At 42.8% G+C, this 18,919-nt stretch overlaps 1 protein-coding gene across 8 annotated transcripts in view; it reads left to right on the forward strand.

Annotated features, from left to right (window-relative positions):
* The window catches only part of LOC134352669 (ryanodine receptor 1-like), a 581,514-nt gene that overhangs the window by 554,202 nt on the left and 8,393 nt on the right, over positions 1 to 18,919 (forward strand). For all 8 annotated transcript variants that reach the window (XM_063060038.1, XM_063060039.1, XM_063060041.1 and 5 more), the window contains 9 exons: positions 1,602 to 1,644; positions 1,916 to 2,046; positions 4,166 to 4,226; positions 4,526 to 4,672; positions 4,871 to 5,005; positions 7,675 to 7,831; positions 11,304 to 11,368; positions 15,499 to 15,599; positions 18,303 to 18,354. In XM_063060038.1, coding sequence (XP_062916108.1) covers positions 1,602 to 1,644; positions 1,916 to 2,046; positions 4,166 to 4,226; positions 4,526 to 4,672; positions 4,871 to 5,005; positions 7,675 to 7,831; positions 11,304 to 11,368; positions 15,499 to 15,599; positions 18,303 to 18,354 — 892 coding nt within the window. The remainder of the gene's footprint in view (positions 1 to 1,601; positions 1,645 to 1,915; positions 2,047 to 4,165; positions 4,227 to 4,525; positions 4,673 to 4,870; positions 5,006 to 7,674; positions 7,832 to 11,303; positions 11,369 to 15,498; positions 15,600 to 18,302; positions 18,355 to 18,919) is intronic.

An 18,919-nucleotide genomic window follows, 5' to 3' on the forward strand; every position in this document is an offset into this window, starting at 1 on the left:
TTTAGAGAGGTTTGGATAGGTACATGGATGGGAGGGATATGGAAGGCTATGGTCTAGGTCTGCAGCTGGATCTTCAACTTCCTCACAGACAGGACCCAGGCTGTAAAAATAGGGGACAAGCTCTCTTCTACAGCCACTCTGAGCACCAGTGCCCCAGAAGGCTGTGTACTCATCCCCTTGCTGTACTCACTGTACACCCATGATTGTGTAGCCAAGTTTCCATCAAACTCAATATATAGGTTTGCTGATGACACAACAATTGTAGGCCGTATCTCAGGTAATGATGCGTTTGAGTACAGAGAGGAAATTAAGAACCTGGTGGCATGGTACAAAGACAATAACCTATCCCTCAACGTCAACAAGATGAAGGCATTGGTTATTGACTTCAGAAGGAGTAGCGGACCGCATGACCCCATTTACATCGGTGGTGCGCAAGTGGAACAGGTCAAAAGCTTTAAGTTCCACGAGGTCAATATCACAAATGACCTGACTTGGTCCAGCCAAGCAGAGTCCACTGCCAAGAAGGCCCACCAGTGCCTTTACTTCCTGAGAAAGCTAAAGAAATTTGGCCTGTCCCCTAAAACCCTCACTAATTTTTATAGATGCACGGTAGAAAGCATTCTTCTAGGGTGCATCACAACCTGGTATGGAAGTTGTCCTGTCCAAGACCGGAAGAAGCTGCAGAAGATCATGAACACAGCGCAGCACATCACACAAACCAATCTTCCATCCGTGGACTCACTTTACACCGCACACTGTCGGAGCAGTGCTGCCAGGATAATCAAGGACATGACCCACCCAGCCAACACACTTTTCGTCCCTCTTCCCTCCGGGAGAAGGCTCAGGAGCTTGAAGACTCGTACGGCCAGACTTGGGAACAGCTTCTTTCCAACTGTGATAAGACTACTGAACGGATCCTGACCCGGATCTGGGCCGTACCCTCCAAATATCCGGACCTGCGTCTCGGTTTTTTTGCACTACCTTACTTTCCATTTTTCTATTTTCTATTTATGATTTATAATTTAAATTTTTAATATTTACCATTGATTTGTAATCCAGGGAGCACGAAGAGCAGAATCAAATATCGCTGTGATGATTGTACGCTTTAGTATCAATTGTTTGGTGACAATAAAGTATAAAGTAGAAGTAATACTAGGTGCAAGTCAATGGGACTAGGCAGAATGATACTTCAGCATGAACTAGATGGGCCTAAGGGCCTTTTTCTGTGCTGCAGTGCTGTATGACTCGATAACTCTAAGCTAATTACAGAAGAGTTGTATAGGTAATAATATGTAAAATAGCTTTTAAACTAGTTGTAGGATTTCGTTGATTTACTCAATGCAGATTGATTGAAAGTGGGCTATTGTGGATGAAAATTTAATATATGTAAACGTAATGACACGGTTATGTTCTGTTACAGCATGTACTGTAGACTATACCTGATATAGTAAGAAAGTAAGTCTGTTCCATCACTTTTCACCTCATAGTGACGCTGTAGACCAGTGTAACACGAGTTATATCCCATATATTAGATAGTTTTGCTATTCTGAAGCATCAACATTACCGTAATATTGAATTATATTTCTTCTATTAATTTATAGGTCCTTCCCAAATAACTACTGGGACAAATTTGTCAAAAGAAAGGTAATTATGTATTTTTGAAAAATAATTGTAAATAATTTCTAAAACTATAAGACTTTTCAAATACTCTTATTTCTAACTGCAGATTTTGTCCAAAGCTTTCAACTGTGGATTGTTTGGTGTTCCAACTATTGATCTTTGGCATGCCTTTAGTTTTATAATGAGAGGTCTATAACAAGTTATTGAAAACTATTCGCCAAATTTTCTTATAGAAAAGAAATGTAATAGCACGCATTGAAAAACAAGCATATTGATTTTTTTCTTTTTTTCCCAGGTGTTGGACAAGTATGGTGATATCTATGGCAGAGAGCGTATCGCAGAGCTGTTAGGCATGGACATGAGTGCGTTGGATGTCACTGTGCCTCAGGAAAAGACTCCCGCGGCCGATAGTTCTTTTCTTTCATGGTATGTATCTGCCTTGGTTTTCCAAGAGATACTAAAAATGTCCATTTGATCCGAAGCATTCTGTAATAGAGCCAAATTCTTTGTTCTGATTTTGTAATGGAGCCCATGTCACCAAATTACGTTCATTTTCAGTAGCATTGTGGCTGTTATACTATTTGCTATTGTCAAACGCTACCACAATAAATCTACATTCAATGGCCACCTGCTCATTAATGCAAATATGTAATCATCCAATCATGTGGCAGCAACTTAATGCGTAAAAGCATGCAGACATGGTCAAGAGGTTCAGTTGTTGTTCAGACCAAACATCAGAATGGGGATGAGATGTGATCGAAGTGACTTTGACTGTGGAATGATCACTGGTGTCAGGCAGGGTGGTTTGAGTACCTCAGAAGCTGCTGATCTCCTGGGATTTCCACGCACGACGAACTCTAGGGTTTCCAGAGAATTGTGCGAGAAACAGAAGACATCCAGCGAGCAGTAATTCTGTGGATGGAAGCGCCTTTTAATGAGAGAGGTCAGAGGAGAATAGTGAGACAGGATCAAGCAGTAAGGAAGGCAGCAGTAACTCAAATAACCACCATTACAACAGCAGTATGCAGAACAGCATGCCTGAATGCACATGTCAAACTTTGAAATGGATGGGCTACACCAGCAGAAGACCACGAACATACACTCAGTGACCATTTCATTAGGTACAGGAGGTACTGAATAAAATGGCCACTGAGTGTCTGGTCCAAATGCCACCCAACAAGATTTCTCACTGTGACCATGGTATAAGATTCTGCTGATTAAGTTTCATGCTGATAAATTTTAAGTTGAAGAAGGTTGGCTAACTTCAAATACCAAAATGGGAGCTTTGAATACTCAGACAGCAGAGCAGCACAAACAGTGGAGATGCTGCTGGTTTATTCTTGATCTTACATGCTGTCTGTGTGGAGTTTACATTTATTTATTTATTGTGACCACGTGAATTTCCTACAGCATCCAAAGGATGTACGGGTTAGTAGGTGAATTGCCCACGCTGTGTTGGTGAGTGTTAGTGTTATGGAAATATTGAGAGAATAAAATGTGATCCGTATAGGATTAGTGTAAGTGGTCAACTTTAACATGATGGGGCAAAGGGCCTGTTTCTGTGTTGTATAACCTTATTCAAAGATTCAAAGTACATTTTCATCAAAGTATGTATGCAGTATACAACCGTGAGATTTGTCTTCAATACAGCCAGGAGACAAAGAAAACTATGGAACCGGTTCAAAGAAAAACATCAATCCACACCCCCCCCCCCATATGTGCATTAAAAAAAACAAACTGTCCAACGGCAACAAAAAAAAACAAGCAATAAACAGAATAAAAAACACAACATCGCAGAGAGTCTATATTCAGTTCAGCTCAGTTTGTTATCTGCAGGCCATCCTGATCAAAATAATCAGCAAAAAAGGAGAGACCAGGAACCAGAAACACATCATAACATGAACTACAGAGCCCAATCCTCAAACCATGTCGATTAAACCTTGCCCAAGACCAAGGATTCCAGCACCATCCTCTGACAGCAGAGAGAGAGAGAGAGAGACCTTCCTTCAGGAGCAGAGAGAGAGAGAGAGAGAGAGAGACCTTCCTTCAGGAGCAGAGAGAGAGAGAGAGAGACCTTCCTTCAGGAGCAGAGAGAGAGAGACCTTCCTTCAGGAGCAGAGAGAGAGAGAGAGAGACCTTCCTTCAGGAGCAGAGAGAGAGAGAGAGAGACCTTCCTTCAGGAGCAGAGAGAGAGAGAGAGACCATCACACACAGACACGTAACAACAAGCAAGGTGCTGGTAGATGACGCTGAACACTTCCTCACCGCGATGATTTCAGTCTTCCTCAGTGCTTTAATCAGCAAGAGATGGAGTTGATGATCATGGGCTTATGCCCATCTCGAGGCTTCTTGGCCTCGAGGCCACTTGAAGCTTCACAGAATCCTCTCGGAGACAGCAAAGCATTAGATCATTCAATAAAAAGTTATAACTTTATGACTGAAGATGTTAGATGGAACTATTTCCCCCAAAATATAAAGCCACACTTATCTTCCACAGGTTTCACATATCTAATACTTCCTGTTTTTATCTTTCACCCATTTGTAGGATCACATCCCTGGATATCAAGTACCAGATCTGGAAGTTTGGTGTGATATTCACCGACAACGTAAGTAGACATGGACACGCTATAAAGTGCCACTGAAAGAAAATGTTTTGAGCAAAGTACTTTATATAGCATTGGATGGAAAGCAAACCAATCGAATTCGAGCAATGGTGTTAGCATTGCAAAGTTTTAACAAAGTGTACAAAAAATACATGAAGAAAGAGAAAGGGAAGGGTGGGGCTTTTGTTAGATCATTCTGATACTGAAAAGACATACATTTAATTCATGTAATTAATCAGCCTGTCTGTATGACAGGGTCTTCAACATAGTTTGGTTTAATTAGTTCTGTTTTATTTTCTCAGTCCTTCCTTTATCTTTGCTGGTATTTGGTTATGTCCATCCTTGGTCATTACAACAGCTTCTTCTTTGCTGCACATCTTCTGGACATTGCTATGGGTGTCAAAACCCTCCGCACCATCCTGTCCTCTGTCACTCACAATGGCAAACAGGTAAGACCTAAAAGTCATAGACTTACACAAGCACAGAAGCAGGCCTTTATCGACATTTTTATAACATCTTACTTCCCAGTAATCGGGTGAAAGGGAAATGAAACTCTTTACAATTGCTTTCAAAAGAGCCACATGCTCCCTAGGTAGAGATTGCTTCTTGGCCATCAGTTTAAACTTGCAGCTTTCTGTTTCTTGCAGCTGATGATGACCGTCGGGTTGCTGGCCGTCGTCGTGTATCTCTACACAGTTGTGGCTTTCAATTTCTTCCGCAAATTTTATAACAAGAGTGAGGACGAAGATGAGCCAGATATGAAATGTGATGACATGATGACAGTAAGTTTTTTGTTAATTTCTTTTTAAAGTTATAAAGATCCTCATAAAGTTCTACAGCATAGAAATTAGCTAAGCAACAGGTGTATCTCGGTGGTAATATTTCAACATATGTATGATACATGTAACAGAGGTATACAAGATGATAAGGGACATAGATTGAGTAGACAGCCAGAGACTTTTTCCCAGGGTGTAAGTGGCCAATACGAGAGGAAAGTGATTGAAGGAAGGTATAGCGGGGGTGTCAAAGATAAGTTTTGTTGATACAGAGAGTGGTGGATGCATGGAACACCCCGCCTGGGGTGGCAGTAGGGGCAGATACAATAGGGGCATTTATGGACTTCTTAGTCAGGAACATAGACGATAGCAAAATGGTGGGGGGGGGGGTTTGTAGGAGGGAAGGGTTAGATTGAGTTTAGAACAGGTGATAAGATTGGTGCAACATTGTGGGCCAAAGGGCCTGTACTGTGTTGTAATGTTCTGTATTCTATTTTCCTTCTCCCACCTGTTGTGACTGCTGAGCTGAAGCAGATGGAAACTGTAGCTGGGATTTATAAAAGGCTTTTTAGCTACACAGTAGATCTTCTGGAGAATCTAGTTCTCTCTCTTTCTACATAACAATTTATACTTTTGAAGCATAAAAACATCAATAAACAATCAATCATAGCTTCAATGGCTATAATTCCATTCAGTGAAAACTTTAACATTTTCACTGACAACAGGTAACTTTGTAGAATTACATATTTATAATGGTGGACAATCATGCGGAAAGATGAACTAGAAAAACTCACACTCTCTGGAAAGATCGAGGGGAGCAAACCTAGAGGAAGACCTCGGCTTATGTACATCAAAAGCATAGCCAGGTGGCTACACATCGAGGAAATGGAGGTCATCCAAAAAACGAAGGATAGATCTGTATGGAAAACCATGGTCCCCAACGTCCGCATCGGACATGGTACCTAGACAGACGGTGGTGGACATCCCAAACAGCAGAACTGCTGATGGCTGATGGCTGGTCAGAGAGCTTCTGAGCACTAACACCAGACCCCCAAAATCTACAAACATGAGAAAATCTGCAAATTCTGGAAATCCAAAGCAACTATGGAAAAGATGGTCAAATCCTGATGAAAGGTCTCGGCCCAAAACGTCAACAGTTTATTCTTTTCCATAGATGCTGCCTGACCTGCTGAGATCCTTCAGCATTTTGTGTGTGTTAACCAGAATATACTCTGTTACAGTGTTGAGGAGAGCTCCAGGATATTAAGTGATAAAACAGACATGTCTGAACTGTGCATTAAGTAGCAGGGATAAGTCTTTAACAAAGTGTTAATACAGGAGGCAGGTCAATTAATTGCTTTTGTGTTCTCATCCTGTTTTCAATGAGCACTGATTAGCATGAATATTCATCTGTTGTCGACCCCCTGTGTCATTTCAATGATACAGAATGAGAAGGCCCAACACCCAGTGATTAGTCTCAATAACCTTAACACAGTTGGAGTTAAATTGTGAACAGGTTTTATTTCCTGAGGCTGGTTCTCATTGTTAATTATAACTGCTATCCATAACTACACAGTTGCAGAGTAATCCCTCACACTACCAATTCACAATGTCAGTATTACCCTCAATTCTTTAATCTGATTAACAAACATCCTGATGTGTATGGGAGGGGAGGGGTTGTCATAAATTCCACACTCTGAACTACTTTCTTGCTATAGAAGTTTCCCCTGTATTCCTTATTGGCAAATTCACACTGATAGGCTCAATGTAAACTCCTCGGTGTGAAAATACCTTCCCTGGGCTTATCCCTGTATAATTTTAAAGATCTAGACACCTTGTCTACAGCACTGAAAATTAACTCTGACCACATAGAATTGTCTTCCAGATTAATTACTAGCTTTATTGCGATATTTCACATCCTTCATGATCCTCTTCATGTTACACAGAACAGTATAGCATGGGCATAGGGGCCCTTTGGCCCACAATGTCTGTGCTGAGCATGATGCCAAATTAAATTAAATATCTTCTCCGTGCAAATTCATGTGTCTCACTGAAAGTCACTGTTGTGGCTGCTTCCTGCATCATCCCTGACAACCATTTCCGGGCACCTCAAAGTTCAAAGTACATATATGTCACCATATACTTCCCTAAGATTCATTTCTCTCTGTGTGAGACCAAATTCTCCCTGGGTAAAAAAAACTTGCCCCACACATCTCATTTGAACATTCCCCCTCTCATCTTGTGTTCCACCCTGTCTACTTGTGTTGCCTCTTTCAGGGAGCTATGGACTTGCACCCCAAGATCCGTCAGTACATCAATGCTCCTAAGGGTTCTGCTATTTACTGTATACTTTTCACATACATTTAAACTTCCCAAAGTGCAACACCTCACACTTATCCAGATTAATCTTCATCTGCCATTCTGTGCCTATTTTTCCCACTGGTCTACATCCACCCAAATCTTTTGACAACCTTCATTACTGTCTGCAGTTCTTCCCTTTTTTTTGCATCATAATTGATTAACCTAAGATGAACACAGCAACAGTTGTAGAGAATCGTCATCAGAGCTGGGCCATCAGACAGCTGAAAGCAGAATTGCATCTCAGTAAATTTAGTTGCCTTTATAAGTTACAGAGACTCTGTCCTCTAACCTACGTCTGTATCTCTACCTGACAGTGTTACCTGTTCCACATGTATGTGGGTGTAAGAGCTGGTGGCGGTATTGGTGATGAGATTGAAGACCCAGCTGGAGATGAATACGAGCTCTACCGTGTTGTCTTTGACATTACGTTCTTCTTTTTTGTCATTGTTATCCTCCTGGCCATCATTCAAGGTATGACACAAGGTTTATTAACTTAAATCTTGGCCCCACTTTACTGACCATCCGTATCCCTGCTCTCTGAAGCACACCACAAACAAATCCGGAAAGACCGAACTTAGATGCGCCCAAGGTCCTGGAATCAAGTACTGAGTCCCTGAAAGGCAACAGGGTCTCAATCAACATTATAAAGGCTGGTTGGGGAGAGGAGAACCCAGATTAAGCTCTTCTGGAAGCTTTTGACTGTTCAGAGAGCCCTGGGCCCATCTTTGCCAGCTGACAGGGTTTTTCAAAGTTTTTGAGTATCACCAAAATTCACAAGCATTTAACATGATTAAAAATGGAATGAATAATTCGAACAATTAAAACTTATTCAAACCCATAACCTTCTTCAAATTATCTTCAAACAGCACTTTTAATACTGGTTTGAGAACATCAATGCCTTGAGTAGAAAATCCCACAAAAAGTTGTTGCAGGAAAGCAGCATCCGTCATCAGGGACCCCCAGCACCCAGGACATGCTCTCTTCTCACTGCTGCCATCAGGAAGGAGGTAGAGGAGCCTCAGGACTCTCACCACCAGGTTCAGGAATAGTTATTACCCCTCAACCATCAGGCTTTTGAACCAAAGGGGATAACTATCCAATTTCGAAATAGACATTGAACCCATGGACACTACCACACTACTTTTTTTTTAAATTTCTGTTTTTACACTACTTATTTTAATTTAACTATTTAATATATATATTTTCTGTAATTCAGTCTTTTTCTATATTTATCATGTATTGCATTGTACTGTTGCTGCAAAGTTAATAAATTTCACAACATTTGCCAATGATGCTAAACCTGATCCTGATTCTGAACTTTACTCGTCCCATCACTGAACTGTTCCCACAACCTATGGACTCACTGTCAAGGGCTCTGCATCTCACCTTCTCGATATTTATTGCCTATTTATTATTTATTTCTTTTTGTTTTTCCACAGTTTGCTGTCTTTTGCACACTGTTGAACCCCCAGTCCATGTGTCCTTTCATTGATATGGTTATTAGTCTATTACGGATTTATTGAGCATGCCCACAAGAAAATAAATTTCAGGGTTGTGTATGATGACATACCGTGATAATAAATTTACTTTGAATTTTGAATTTTCAACTTTAAATCATCAAATTACAAATCAGTTAAGGAAATACAGTTTAACGTGCTTTATTTCTCCCCTTGCCCTGGCCCTACTAGTCTTATTCAATTGATAGAGCTTGGATCCTTTGCCAAGATAACCTGATGCAGAATCAAAGAGTTCAAAGTATTTTTGATATATCAAAGTACATATATGTCTCCGTATACTACCCTGAGATTCATTTTCTTGTGGGCTTTCACAATAGAACAAAGAAATTCAATAGAATCAGTGAAAACTATGCACAAAGACTGACGAGCAACCTACGTGCAAAAGACAAACTGTGCAACTACAGAAATAAATAAATAATAGATAGTAGTTCTGAGACGTGAGTCATAGAGTCATTGAAAGTGAGCCCATTGGTTGTGGAATCCGTTGGTGCTGGAAGCATGGTGACACTAGCCCAGCGCAAACTTTGCTGATTTGATTTGATGCAAAGCGATGCATTTCACTCTGTTTCAATGTACATGTGACAAATAAAGCTAATCGTTCTTTGTAATTCATCTGTACAGAAACACCATTCAGTATTACTGAGCCACAAACAAGAGAAAGATGCTGGAAATCCAAATAGCACACGCAAAATGCTGGAGGAACTCAGGCAGCAACAGTCCTGCAGAAGGGTTTTGGACCGAAACATCGACTGTTTATTCATTTCCATAGATGCTGCCTGGCCTCCTGAGTTCCTCCAGCATTTTGTGTGTGTTGCTCAGTGTTATTGAAGTACACTACAAATCATCTAAACACACTCGCACACACACAGTTGTTTGCTCAGTGTTCTAAGGTTTCTGAGAATCAATGCTGTGTTGAACATTTTTAATGATGAAGAATTATTTTCCTTTTATCTGTGTCAGAACTTTCTACAAATTGAAGTAGTTCTATTTGGACTATTTTTTTGTGTGCATCTCACTGCCTATAAGACAGAAAGCATAGCACCCTTTTTTAATCTGATGTGTAATCACATTGTCAAAACATTAAAGTGCTCCAGGTAACGCTTTGCGGTGGGTGTACCTCTGCCTACGTGGATAAGCTGTTCCGTGTCCTCAGTGATCCCTCAACAAGAACGAGCAGTTTGTTTTACTGGTGCAGTATTTCCTAGGTGACTGGCAAAGGCCCGTTTAGCTTCATACACTGCAATACAATCATTATCATCCCGCAGGCTAATATTGTGTATTCAGAGAGACAGCATGTCATCACAGACTGCACATCCCTTAATTAGAAACACAAGATTCTGTAGCTGCTGGAATTCCAGAGGAACACACACAAGATACTGGAGGAACTCAGCAGGTCAGGCAGCACTATGGAAATGAATAAACAGTCGACGTTTAGGGCCAAGACCCTTCATCAAGACTGTTTATTCATTTCCATAGATGCTGCCTGACCTGTTAAGTTTCTCCAGCGTTTTGTGTATGTTGTCCTTATACTCACGCAATTCAAAATATTAGGATTGAATTTCCATAGTGGTCTCCCATTCTCTCATGTAACCGTAGTGGAACACCTGGATAATAGAGGGTTGATAGGAGATTCTGTGTAACAGGCAGTATTTGTATATGTTCCCACAGGATTGTGCCAGTGCATCAACTGATGCTGCACCGAGGATTTACCAGTGGTCTTCTGAATCAGAATCAGCTATATTATCACTGACATATGGCGTGAAATGTGTTGTTTTGTGGCAGTGCAATACCTAAAATAAACAATAAGATATATATATTTCTTTGAATAAATAGAGCAAGAGAGCAAAAATAGTGAGGTAATGTTCATGTGTATAGTGTCCATTCAGAAATCTGATGGTGGAGGGGTTCCTAAAATGCATCTTCAGGCTTCTGTACCTCCTCTCTGATGGTAGTAATGACAGGAAGGCATGTCCTGGGTGGTGGGAGTCATTAATAGTAGACGTCATCTTTTTTGAGACATCGCCTTTTGAAGGTGTCCTGAATGGTGCAGAGGCTATAGCACTCATGATGGAGCTGGCTGAATTTACAACCCTCTGGCAGTGTTTTCCGATCTTGTGCAGTGGCTCCACCATACTTGATCATTGACAACTGGGCTTTCACCATTCTAGTGCCTCCCTCATTGGAAACCTACCTCACTGCAATGGTGAGAGAGAGGTTTATGCCTTCATCTCAGTCTAATATATACACAAGCATTTACATAGCCAATCTATGGTTTTTGTACAACAGCTGTGGAACCTCACAAAACTCTCGGGACACTAACGAAAACAGTTCTGCTTTTCTCTTGATCTCTTTGGTACTTGACTGTGAACACTAACTAGATATGTGTATTGCTGAAGAAGTAATAACGTCTTGTTTCCACTCTTAAGGTCTGATTATCGATGCTTTTGGTGAACTGAGAGATCAGCAGGAGCAAGTGAAAGAAGACATGGAGGTAGGAATGAGGAGTTGCTTGGGATTCTTCTGTTGGTGGTTTAACATATAGAACAGGTTTCACTTAAGTCAATTGTGTCAAATAAATAACAGGGTGTCAGATCCAGCGGCAAAGTTGGTAATCGGCCTCCGGTTTATTACACAATCAAAGCTAACACTGCTAACAAAGGAAATCAGTCAAATGAAAACAGTATGTTACGTGTCTCAGACTGCTGACCCACACCATGAATTCTCAAGTCAATGGTAAATTTATAAATTGAGAACATCCTGTGTGATTACATGGTGCATTGATTACAGGGACAAAAGTAAATAAAAGAAGGCAGTGAAATGAGGTAACAGTTCAAAAATTCTGAGTGTGGGAAACCAATATATTGATCACCCAACCGATCTTGCATGAAATCATGACAAGAAATTCCATAAAACTGCAAACCTTAAAGATCTGTAACAGCTGAAAGTCAGCAATACAGTTACTCTAAAGGATGATTTAATTGTCACTTTTCAGGTATGACCAATATCCACCAGAAACAGCACAGAATTGTTCAAGAGCAGTTTAAGGGTTCACACCTGTTCCAGACAGTCTTCCTGTTGTCGTGGCAACACAGATCACTGTTCCCAATTCCAGCCAACACAGGACCATCTTCCCTGTGCTTTGGTCTTCTTCAAAGTACATAACTTCATCTTATGAACAACAAAAACCTCTTAAATACAAAATAACATAACTATTTCTGGTTCATGAGAGCATAATTACATTTAGCACTGATGCTAAATTGCATTTCTCCTCAGAAAATAAAAAATGGGCTAGAAAACTGTTCGGTAAATCGCTAAATTGGTTTATCATTGTCACATGTGCTGAGGTACAATGAAAGAATTTATCTTGCGTATCGTTCATACATTTCAATTCATTACAGCAGTGCCGCGAGGTAGTACGAGGTAAAACAATAACAGTGCAAAATCATGCAGAGTGCATAATGCTTGAAGCAACTTTAATGTTGGTTTGTACTCAGAGTGAAGCACTATAATGGAACCTGTGCGGTTCCCACTAGGCCCATGGTCGTGTCGGTACACCATTCAGAAATAGGCGTTAATTCCTGAAGGTCCATTGAATTCAGGCTGCAGGAGGGCAGAATTGAGCTCCCTGATTCTCACAAAGGGACTTGTAGAACATAGAACAGTACAGCACAGGAACGGACCATTCGGCCCACAATGTTGTGCTGGACCAGATAAAAAGCAAATCGTAAACATCCGAACCTCACCGATGTCCATATCCCTCCATCTTCCTCATATTCGCAGATCTATCTAAACATTTCTTAAAAGCCTCTAATGTTTTTTGCCTGTACCACTATATCAGGCAGTTTATTCCAGGCATCCACCACTCTCTGAGTAAAATCTCACCCCTCACATCCCCCTTGAACCTACCCCACTCACCTTCATGCAAGCCCTCTGGTAATGGACATTTCAGCCTTGGGAAACAGATACTCTCTGTCCACGCCTCTCATAATCTCATAAACCTCTATAAGATCTTCCTCAGCCTCCACCACTCCAAAGAAAATGACCCAAGTTTATCCAGCCTCTCATGAGAGCACATGCCCTCTAAACCAGGCAGCATCCTGGTAAACCTCTGTTGCACCCTCCCCAAAGCCTCAACATCCTTCCATTAGTGGGACAACCAGAACCGTAAGCAGTACTCCAGATCTGGCCTAACCAAAGTTTTATAATAGTCATAGTCATAGTCATACTTTATTGATCCCGGGGGAAATTGTTTTCATTACAGTTGTACCATAAATAATAAATAGAAATAGTAATAGTAATATTACTATTAGTAAATAGTAAATAGTAATAGTCATAGAAATAATAACGTAATAGAAAATAGTAATAAATAATTAAATAGTAATATGTAAATTATGCCAGGAAATAAGTCCAGGACCAGCCTATCGGCTCAGGGTGTCTGACCCTCCAAGGGAGGAGTTGTAAAGTTTGATGGCCACAGGCAGGAATGACTTCCTATGACGCTCTGTGCTGCATCTCGGTGGAATGAGTCTCTGGCTGAATGTACTCCTGTGCCCACCCAGTACATTATGTAGTGGATGGGAGACATTGTCCAAGATGGCATGCAACTTGGACAGCATCCTCTTTTCAGACACCACCATCAGAGAGTCCAGTTCCATCCCCACAACATCACTGGCCTTACGAATGAGTTTGTTGATTCTGTTGGTATCTGCTACCCTCAGCCTGCTGCCCCAGCACACAACAGCAAACATGATAGCACTGGCCACCACAGACTCGTAGAACATCCTCAGCATCGTCCGGCAGATGTAAAAGGACCTCAGTCTCCTCAGGAAATAGAGACGGCTCTGACCCTTCTTGTAGACAGCCTCAGTGGTCTTAGACCAGTCCAGTTTATTGTCAATTCGTATCCCCAGGTATTTGTAATCCTCCACCATGTCCACACTGACCCCCTGGATGGAAACAGGGGTCACCGGTACCTTAGCTCTCCTCAGGTCTACCACCAGCTCCTTAGTCTTTTTCACATTAAGCTGCAGATAATTCTGCTCACACCATGTGACAAAGTTTCCTACAGTAGCCCTGTACTCAACCTCATCTCCCTTGCTGATACATCCAACTATGGCAGAGTCATCCGAAAACTTCTGAAGATGACAAGACTCTGTGCAGTAGTTGAAGTCCGAGGTGTAAATGGTGAAGAGAAAGGGAGACAAGACAGTCCCCTGTGGAGCCCCAGTGCTGCTGATCACTCTGTCGGACACACAGTGTTGCAAGCACACGTACTGTGGTCTGCCATTCGGGTAATCAAGAATCCATGATACCAGGGAAGCATCCACCTGTATCGCTGTCAGCTTCTCCCCCAGCAGAGCAGGGCGGATGGTGTTGAATGCACTGGAGAAGTCAAAAAACATGACCCTCACAGTGCTCTCTGGCTTGTCCAGGTGTGCGTAGACACGGTTCAGCAGGTAGACAATGGCATCCTCAACTCCTAGTCGGGGCTGGTAGGCGAACTAGAGGAGATCTAAGTGTGGCCTGACCATAGGCCGGAGCAACTCCAGAACAAGTCTCTCCAGGGTCTTCATGATGTGGGAGGTCAATGCCACCGGTCTGTAAGTCATTGAGGCCGCTACATAACCTCTTGACTTTTGAACTCAATGCCTCGACTAATAAAAGCAAGCATTCCATAAGCCTTCTTAACCATCCTATCGACCTGTGTAGACACCTTCATGAAGCTGTGAACTTGGATCCCAAGATCTCTCTGTTCAGAATCACTGTTAAGGAATTTGCCTTTATCAGTGTATTGTCTCCTTACATTTGCCCTACCGAGGTGTAACACCTCACACTTATCTGGGTTAAACTCCACCTGCCATTTCTCTGCCCATATCTGCAACTGATCCATACCGCACTACATTCTTTGCCAGTCTATAACTATCCACAACTCCACCAATCTTGGTATTACCCACACATTTACTAACCCACCCATCTACATTTTCATCCAGGTCACACTGAACTGCTGGTACAATAAAACGCAGTTCAGTCAGAATCCGATGAGGGATTCCTTACTGTTGATCAGGGTTTAGGTGGTAAGGATTTTGATCAAGGTGCAGGTGCAGCCAAGTCATGAAAAGTATATGTACTGAGGTGGTCAGGCTTCTCCCAGGTAAAGCCACTCATCAAAAAAAAAGCACACTATTTTTATAGAAGGCCATTTAAATTACAGAATGAGGCAACCATTCAGTGAGGAATTGTACTCAGTACTGGAGAGTACACAGAAAATAAGGTAAGGGATTCATATTTACCAATTCAACTCCTTCAGCTGTTGTCCACGTGGACTCCAGTAAGGCTTTTAACAAGGATCCCTCACAGCGGACTGGTCTGGAAGGATCCAGAGGGAGATAGCGGATTGGATTCAGAATTGGCTTAGTGGCAGGAATGGCAGGGTGATGGTCAAGGGTTCCTTCTCAGACTGTGATACAGGGCTCGGGGCTAGGATCCATGCTGTTTGTCATTTATATAACCAGTCTGGATGTACAAGGCATAAGTTTGTGATTACTTCTATCTACATTGTAACTTGTTCTTTGTTGTTGTTTCGTACTTATTAGTAATTATCTCTCTCTTTTCACTTAACAGACCAAGTGCTTCATTTGTGGAATTGGCAGCGACTACTTCGATACAACACCGCACGGGTTTGAAACGCACACTTTGGAGGAACACAACTTGGCAAATTACATGTGAGCAATCAGTTTCGCAAAAAAAAGACTTTTGATGTGCATGAGTGTGGCTTTAAAAATTGCTCATTAACGTGCATTTCTGAGAGCAAAATACATACAGTACATTGCAAGATATTATATTGAAGTAACAACACAAAAAGACCAATCAGCTCAATGTGTAGTTGTCTTGTATTCAAGGCTTTGGTCCCAACATTTTTAGTCTTCTGCGGCAACACAAAATGCCGGAGGAACTCAGCAGCTCAGGCAGAACCTTAAGTGCTGCCTAACCGGCTGAGTCTCTCCAGCATTTCGTAAACGCAAAATACTCTGCAGATGCTGGGGTCAAAGCGACACTCACAACACACTGGAGGAACTCAGCAGGTCGGGCAACATCCGTGGAAACGATCAGTCAACGTTTCGGGCCGGAACCCTTCGTCAGGAACTTCTCTCCCCTTTCTCGATCTCTCGGTCTCCATCTCTGGAGACAGGCTGTCCACTGACATCTTCTACAAGCCCACTGACTCTCATAACTACCTCGACTATACCTCTTCCCACCCTGCCACATGCAGAAATGCCATTCCCTATTCCCAGTTCCTCCGACTCCACCGCATCTGCTCCGAGGATGAGGCTTACCGTCCCAGGACATCTCAAATGTCCTCTTTCTTTAAGGATCGTGGCTTCCCTTCTACCGTCATCAATGATGCCCTCACCCGCATCTCCTCCATTTCCCGCACTTCGGCCCTCACCCCATCCTCCCGCCACCACAACAGGGACAGAGTTCCCCTTGTCCTCACCTACCACCCCACCAGCCTCCGGATCCAGCACATTATCCTCTGCAACTTCCACCACCTTCAACAGGACCCCACCACTGAGCACACCTTTCCCTCTCCACCCCTCTCCGCTTTCCGCAGGGATCGGTCCCTCCGCGACTCCCTGGTCCACATGTCCCTCCCCACAGATCTCCCACCCGGCACTTATCCCTGTAAGCGTAAGTGCTACACCTGTCCCTACACCTCCTCTCTTGCCACCAATCAGGGCCCCAAACAATCCTTCCAGGTGAGGCAACAATTCACTTGTGAGTCTGTTGGGGTCATCTATTGCATCCGGTGCTCCCGGTGCGGCCTCCTCTACATCAGTGAAACCCGACGCAGATTGGGGGACCGCTTTGTCGAGCACCTCCGCTCCATCCGCCACAACAGACAGGATCTCCCAGTTGCCACCCACTTCAACTCTGCTTCCCACTCCCATTTGGATATGTCCATACATGGCCTCCTCTACTGCCATGATGAGGCTAACCTCAGGTTGGAGGAGCAACACCTCATATAGCGTCTAGGTAGTCTCCAGCCCCCTGGTATGAACATAGAATTCTCCAATTTCCAGTAATTCCCTTTCCCCATCTCTATGTCACTCTGCCCCCTCCCCCAGCTGCCTACCACCTCCCTCATGGTTCCGCCTCCTTCTACTACCCATTGTGTTTTCCCCTATTCCTTCTTCACCTTTTCTGCCTATCTCCTCCCTGCCTCCCTTTCCCCACCCCTTTATCTTTCCCCTTACTGGTTTTTCACCTGGAACCTACCAGCCTTCTCCTTCCCACCCTCCCCCCACCTTCTTTATAGGGCCTCTGCCCCCTCCCTCTTCAGTCCTGACAAAGGGTTCCAGCCCAAAACGTTGATTGATCATTTCCACGGATGCTGCCCGACCTGCTGAGTTCCTCCAGCGTGTTGTGAATGTTGCTCTCTTACTTAAGCATTTTGAGTGTTGCTCCAGATTTCCAACATCTGTAGGCATCTTGTATGTCACCTTTATTCTCCTTTCCATTTTGAATGTATTTTTTTTAAGTTTTCTGTTAGACAAACTCCATTATAGAGCCCTGATTAATACTACTACTTCCACTTTCCAAATTGCTTGCCTGTAACCTTGTTCCTTCACACTTTTCCTAGACCTGCAATACATTACAAACGATAAAGAGACCTCTCTGCTACTTTTAAAGGCCAGAGAAACATGATGATGATGAAAGTCTTGAATTTGGTATCAATAGGAAGCATTTAAGTATCCTCCTCCCTGGAAAATAAGACGAGGGCCTAAATATACCTTTGCATAAGTCCAAATAAAAGTGCTGTGTGATTGAAAATTGGTTTCGACCTCAAATGTCGATTATTCCTACTCTTCACCCACCCATAGATGCCGCACGACCTGCAGAGTTCCTCCAGCTTTCCTTTGCTTACCTTGTATCTGACTGAAGTGTTTTTAATTAGAAACACAGAAAACCTGCAGCACAATACAGGCCCTTCGGCTCACAAAGCTGTGCCAAACACTTCCTTACCTTAGAAATTACCTAGGGTTACCCATAGCCCTCTATTTTGCTAAGCTCCATGTACCTATGAGAGGCCTGCGTCGGGCATTTTCATGGTCTGAGTCGACGCTCCCCCATGTACCTATCCAGAAGTCTCCTTAAAGACCCTTTCGCTTCCGCCTCCACCACCGTCGCCGGCAGCCCATTCCACGCTCTCACCACTCTCTGCGTAAAAAAACTTACCCCTGACGTTAATTGTTGTAGAGCCTGTGTCGTAGAGGGCACTAAGGCCTTGTATATGAATGCTTGCTTATCTGTGACCATCTTGTGGCTTCCAATTGCTCATGTTCCAGGCTTCAGCTTTTCCCCGTTCTCTATGTCGCTTGCACCATGACTCAAAACACTTTAAGCTCACGGTCTCTCTGTTTCAGGTTCTTCCTGATGTATCTAATTAACAAAGATGAAACTGAACACACGGGTCAGGTACGTGGTCTTTCTGACCCCCCTTTACTGGCACTAGGCATTTGTGCAGATACGGGGTGGGGTGTGGGCTGAGCACAGATGGGCAGATGATGAGTTGTGGAAGACCCTCCAAGTGTGGTCTCAGCAGAAAATTGTACTCTTGCAACATTACGTTCCATCTGCTGCACTCTGTGAAGGCAAGCGCCAAGTACCTTCACACCATCCTGTCTCACTGTGTTGTTAATTTCAGAGTACTATGTCCCTGTACCCCTTGTTCTCTCTGTTCGACAACATTCTCTAAGGCCCTGCCATTTACCATGTAAGTCGTGCCCTTGTTTAACTGATACCTTGTACTTGTCTCACCTAAGTTCCATTTGCCATTCCTTGGCCCACTTCCCCAGTTCATCTACTTTGTAGATCCTGGTGTGATTTTAGTAGGCTTCTTCACTAAATCACCAATTTTGGTGTCATCTGCAAACTGACACGTCATGTTAACAACATTTTGTAATCCAAATTATTCATATATACAACAAACAACAGAGGACCCAGCATCATTCCCTGCAGCCCACAGGACACCAGTCTGAAA

This window comes from Mobula hypostoma, chromosome 10 (genome assembly GCF_963921235.1).
Source record: "Mobula hypostoma chromosome 10, sMobHyp1.1, whole genome shotgun sequence".
Lineage (NCBI taxonomy): Eukaryota > Metazoa > Chordata > Chondrichthyes > Myliobatiformes > Myliobatidae > Mobula > Mobula hypostoma.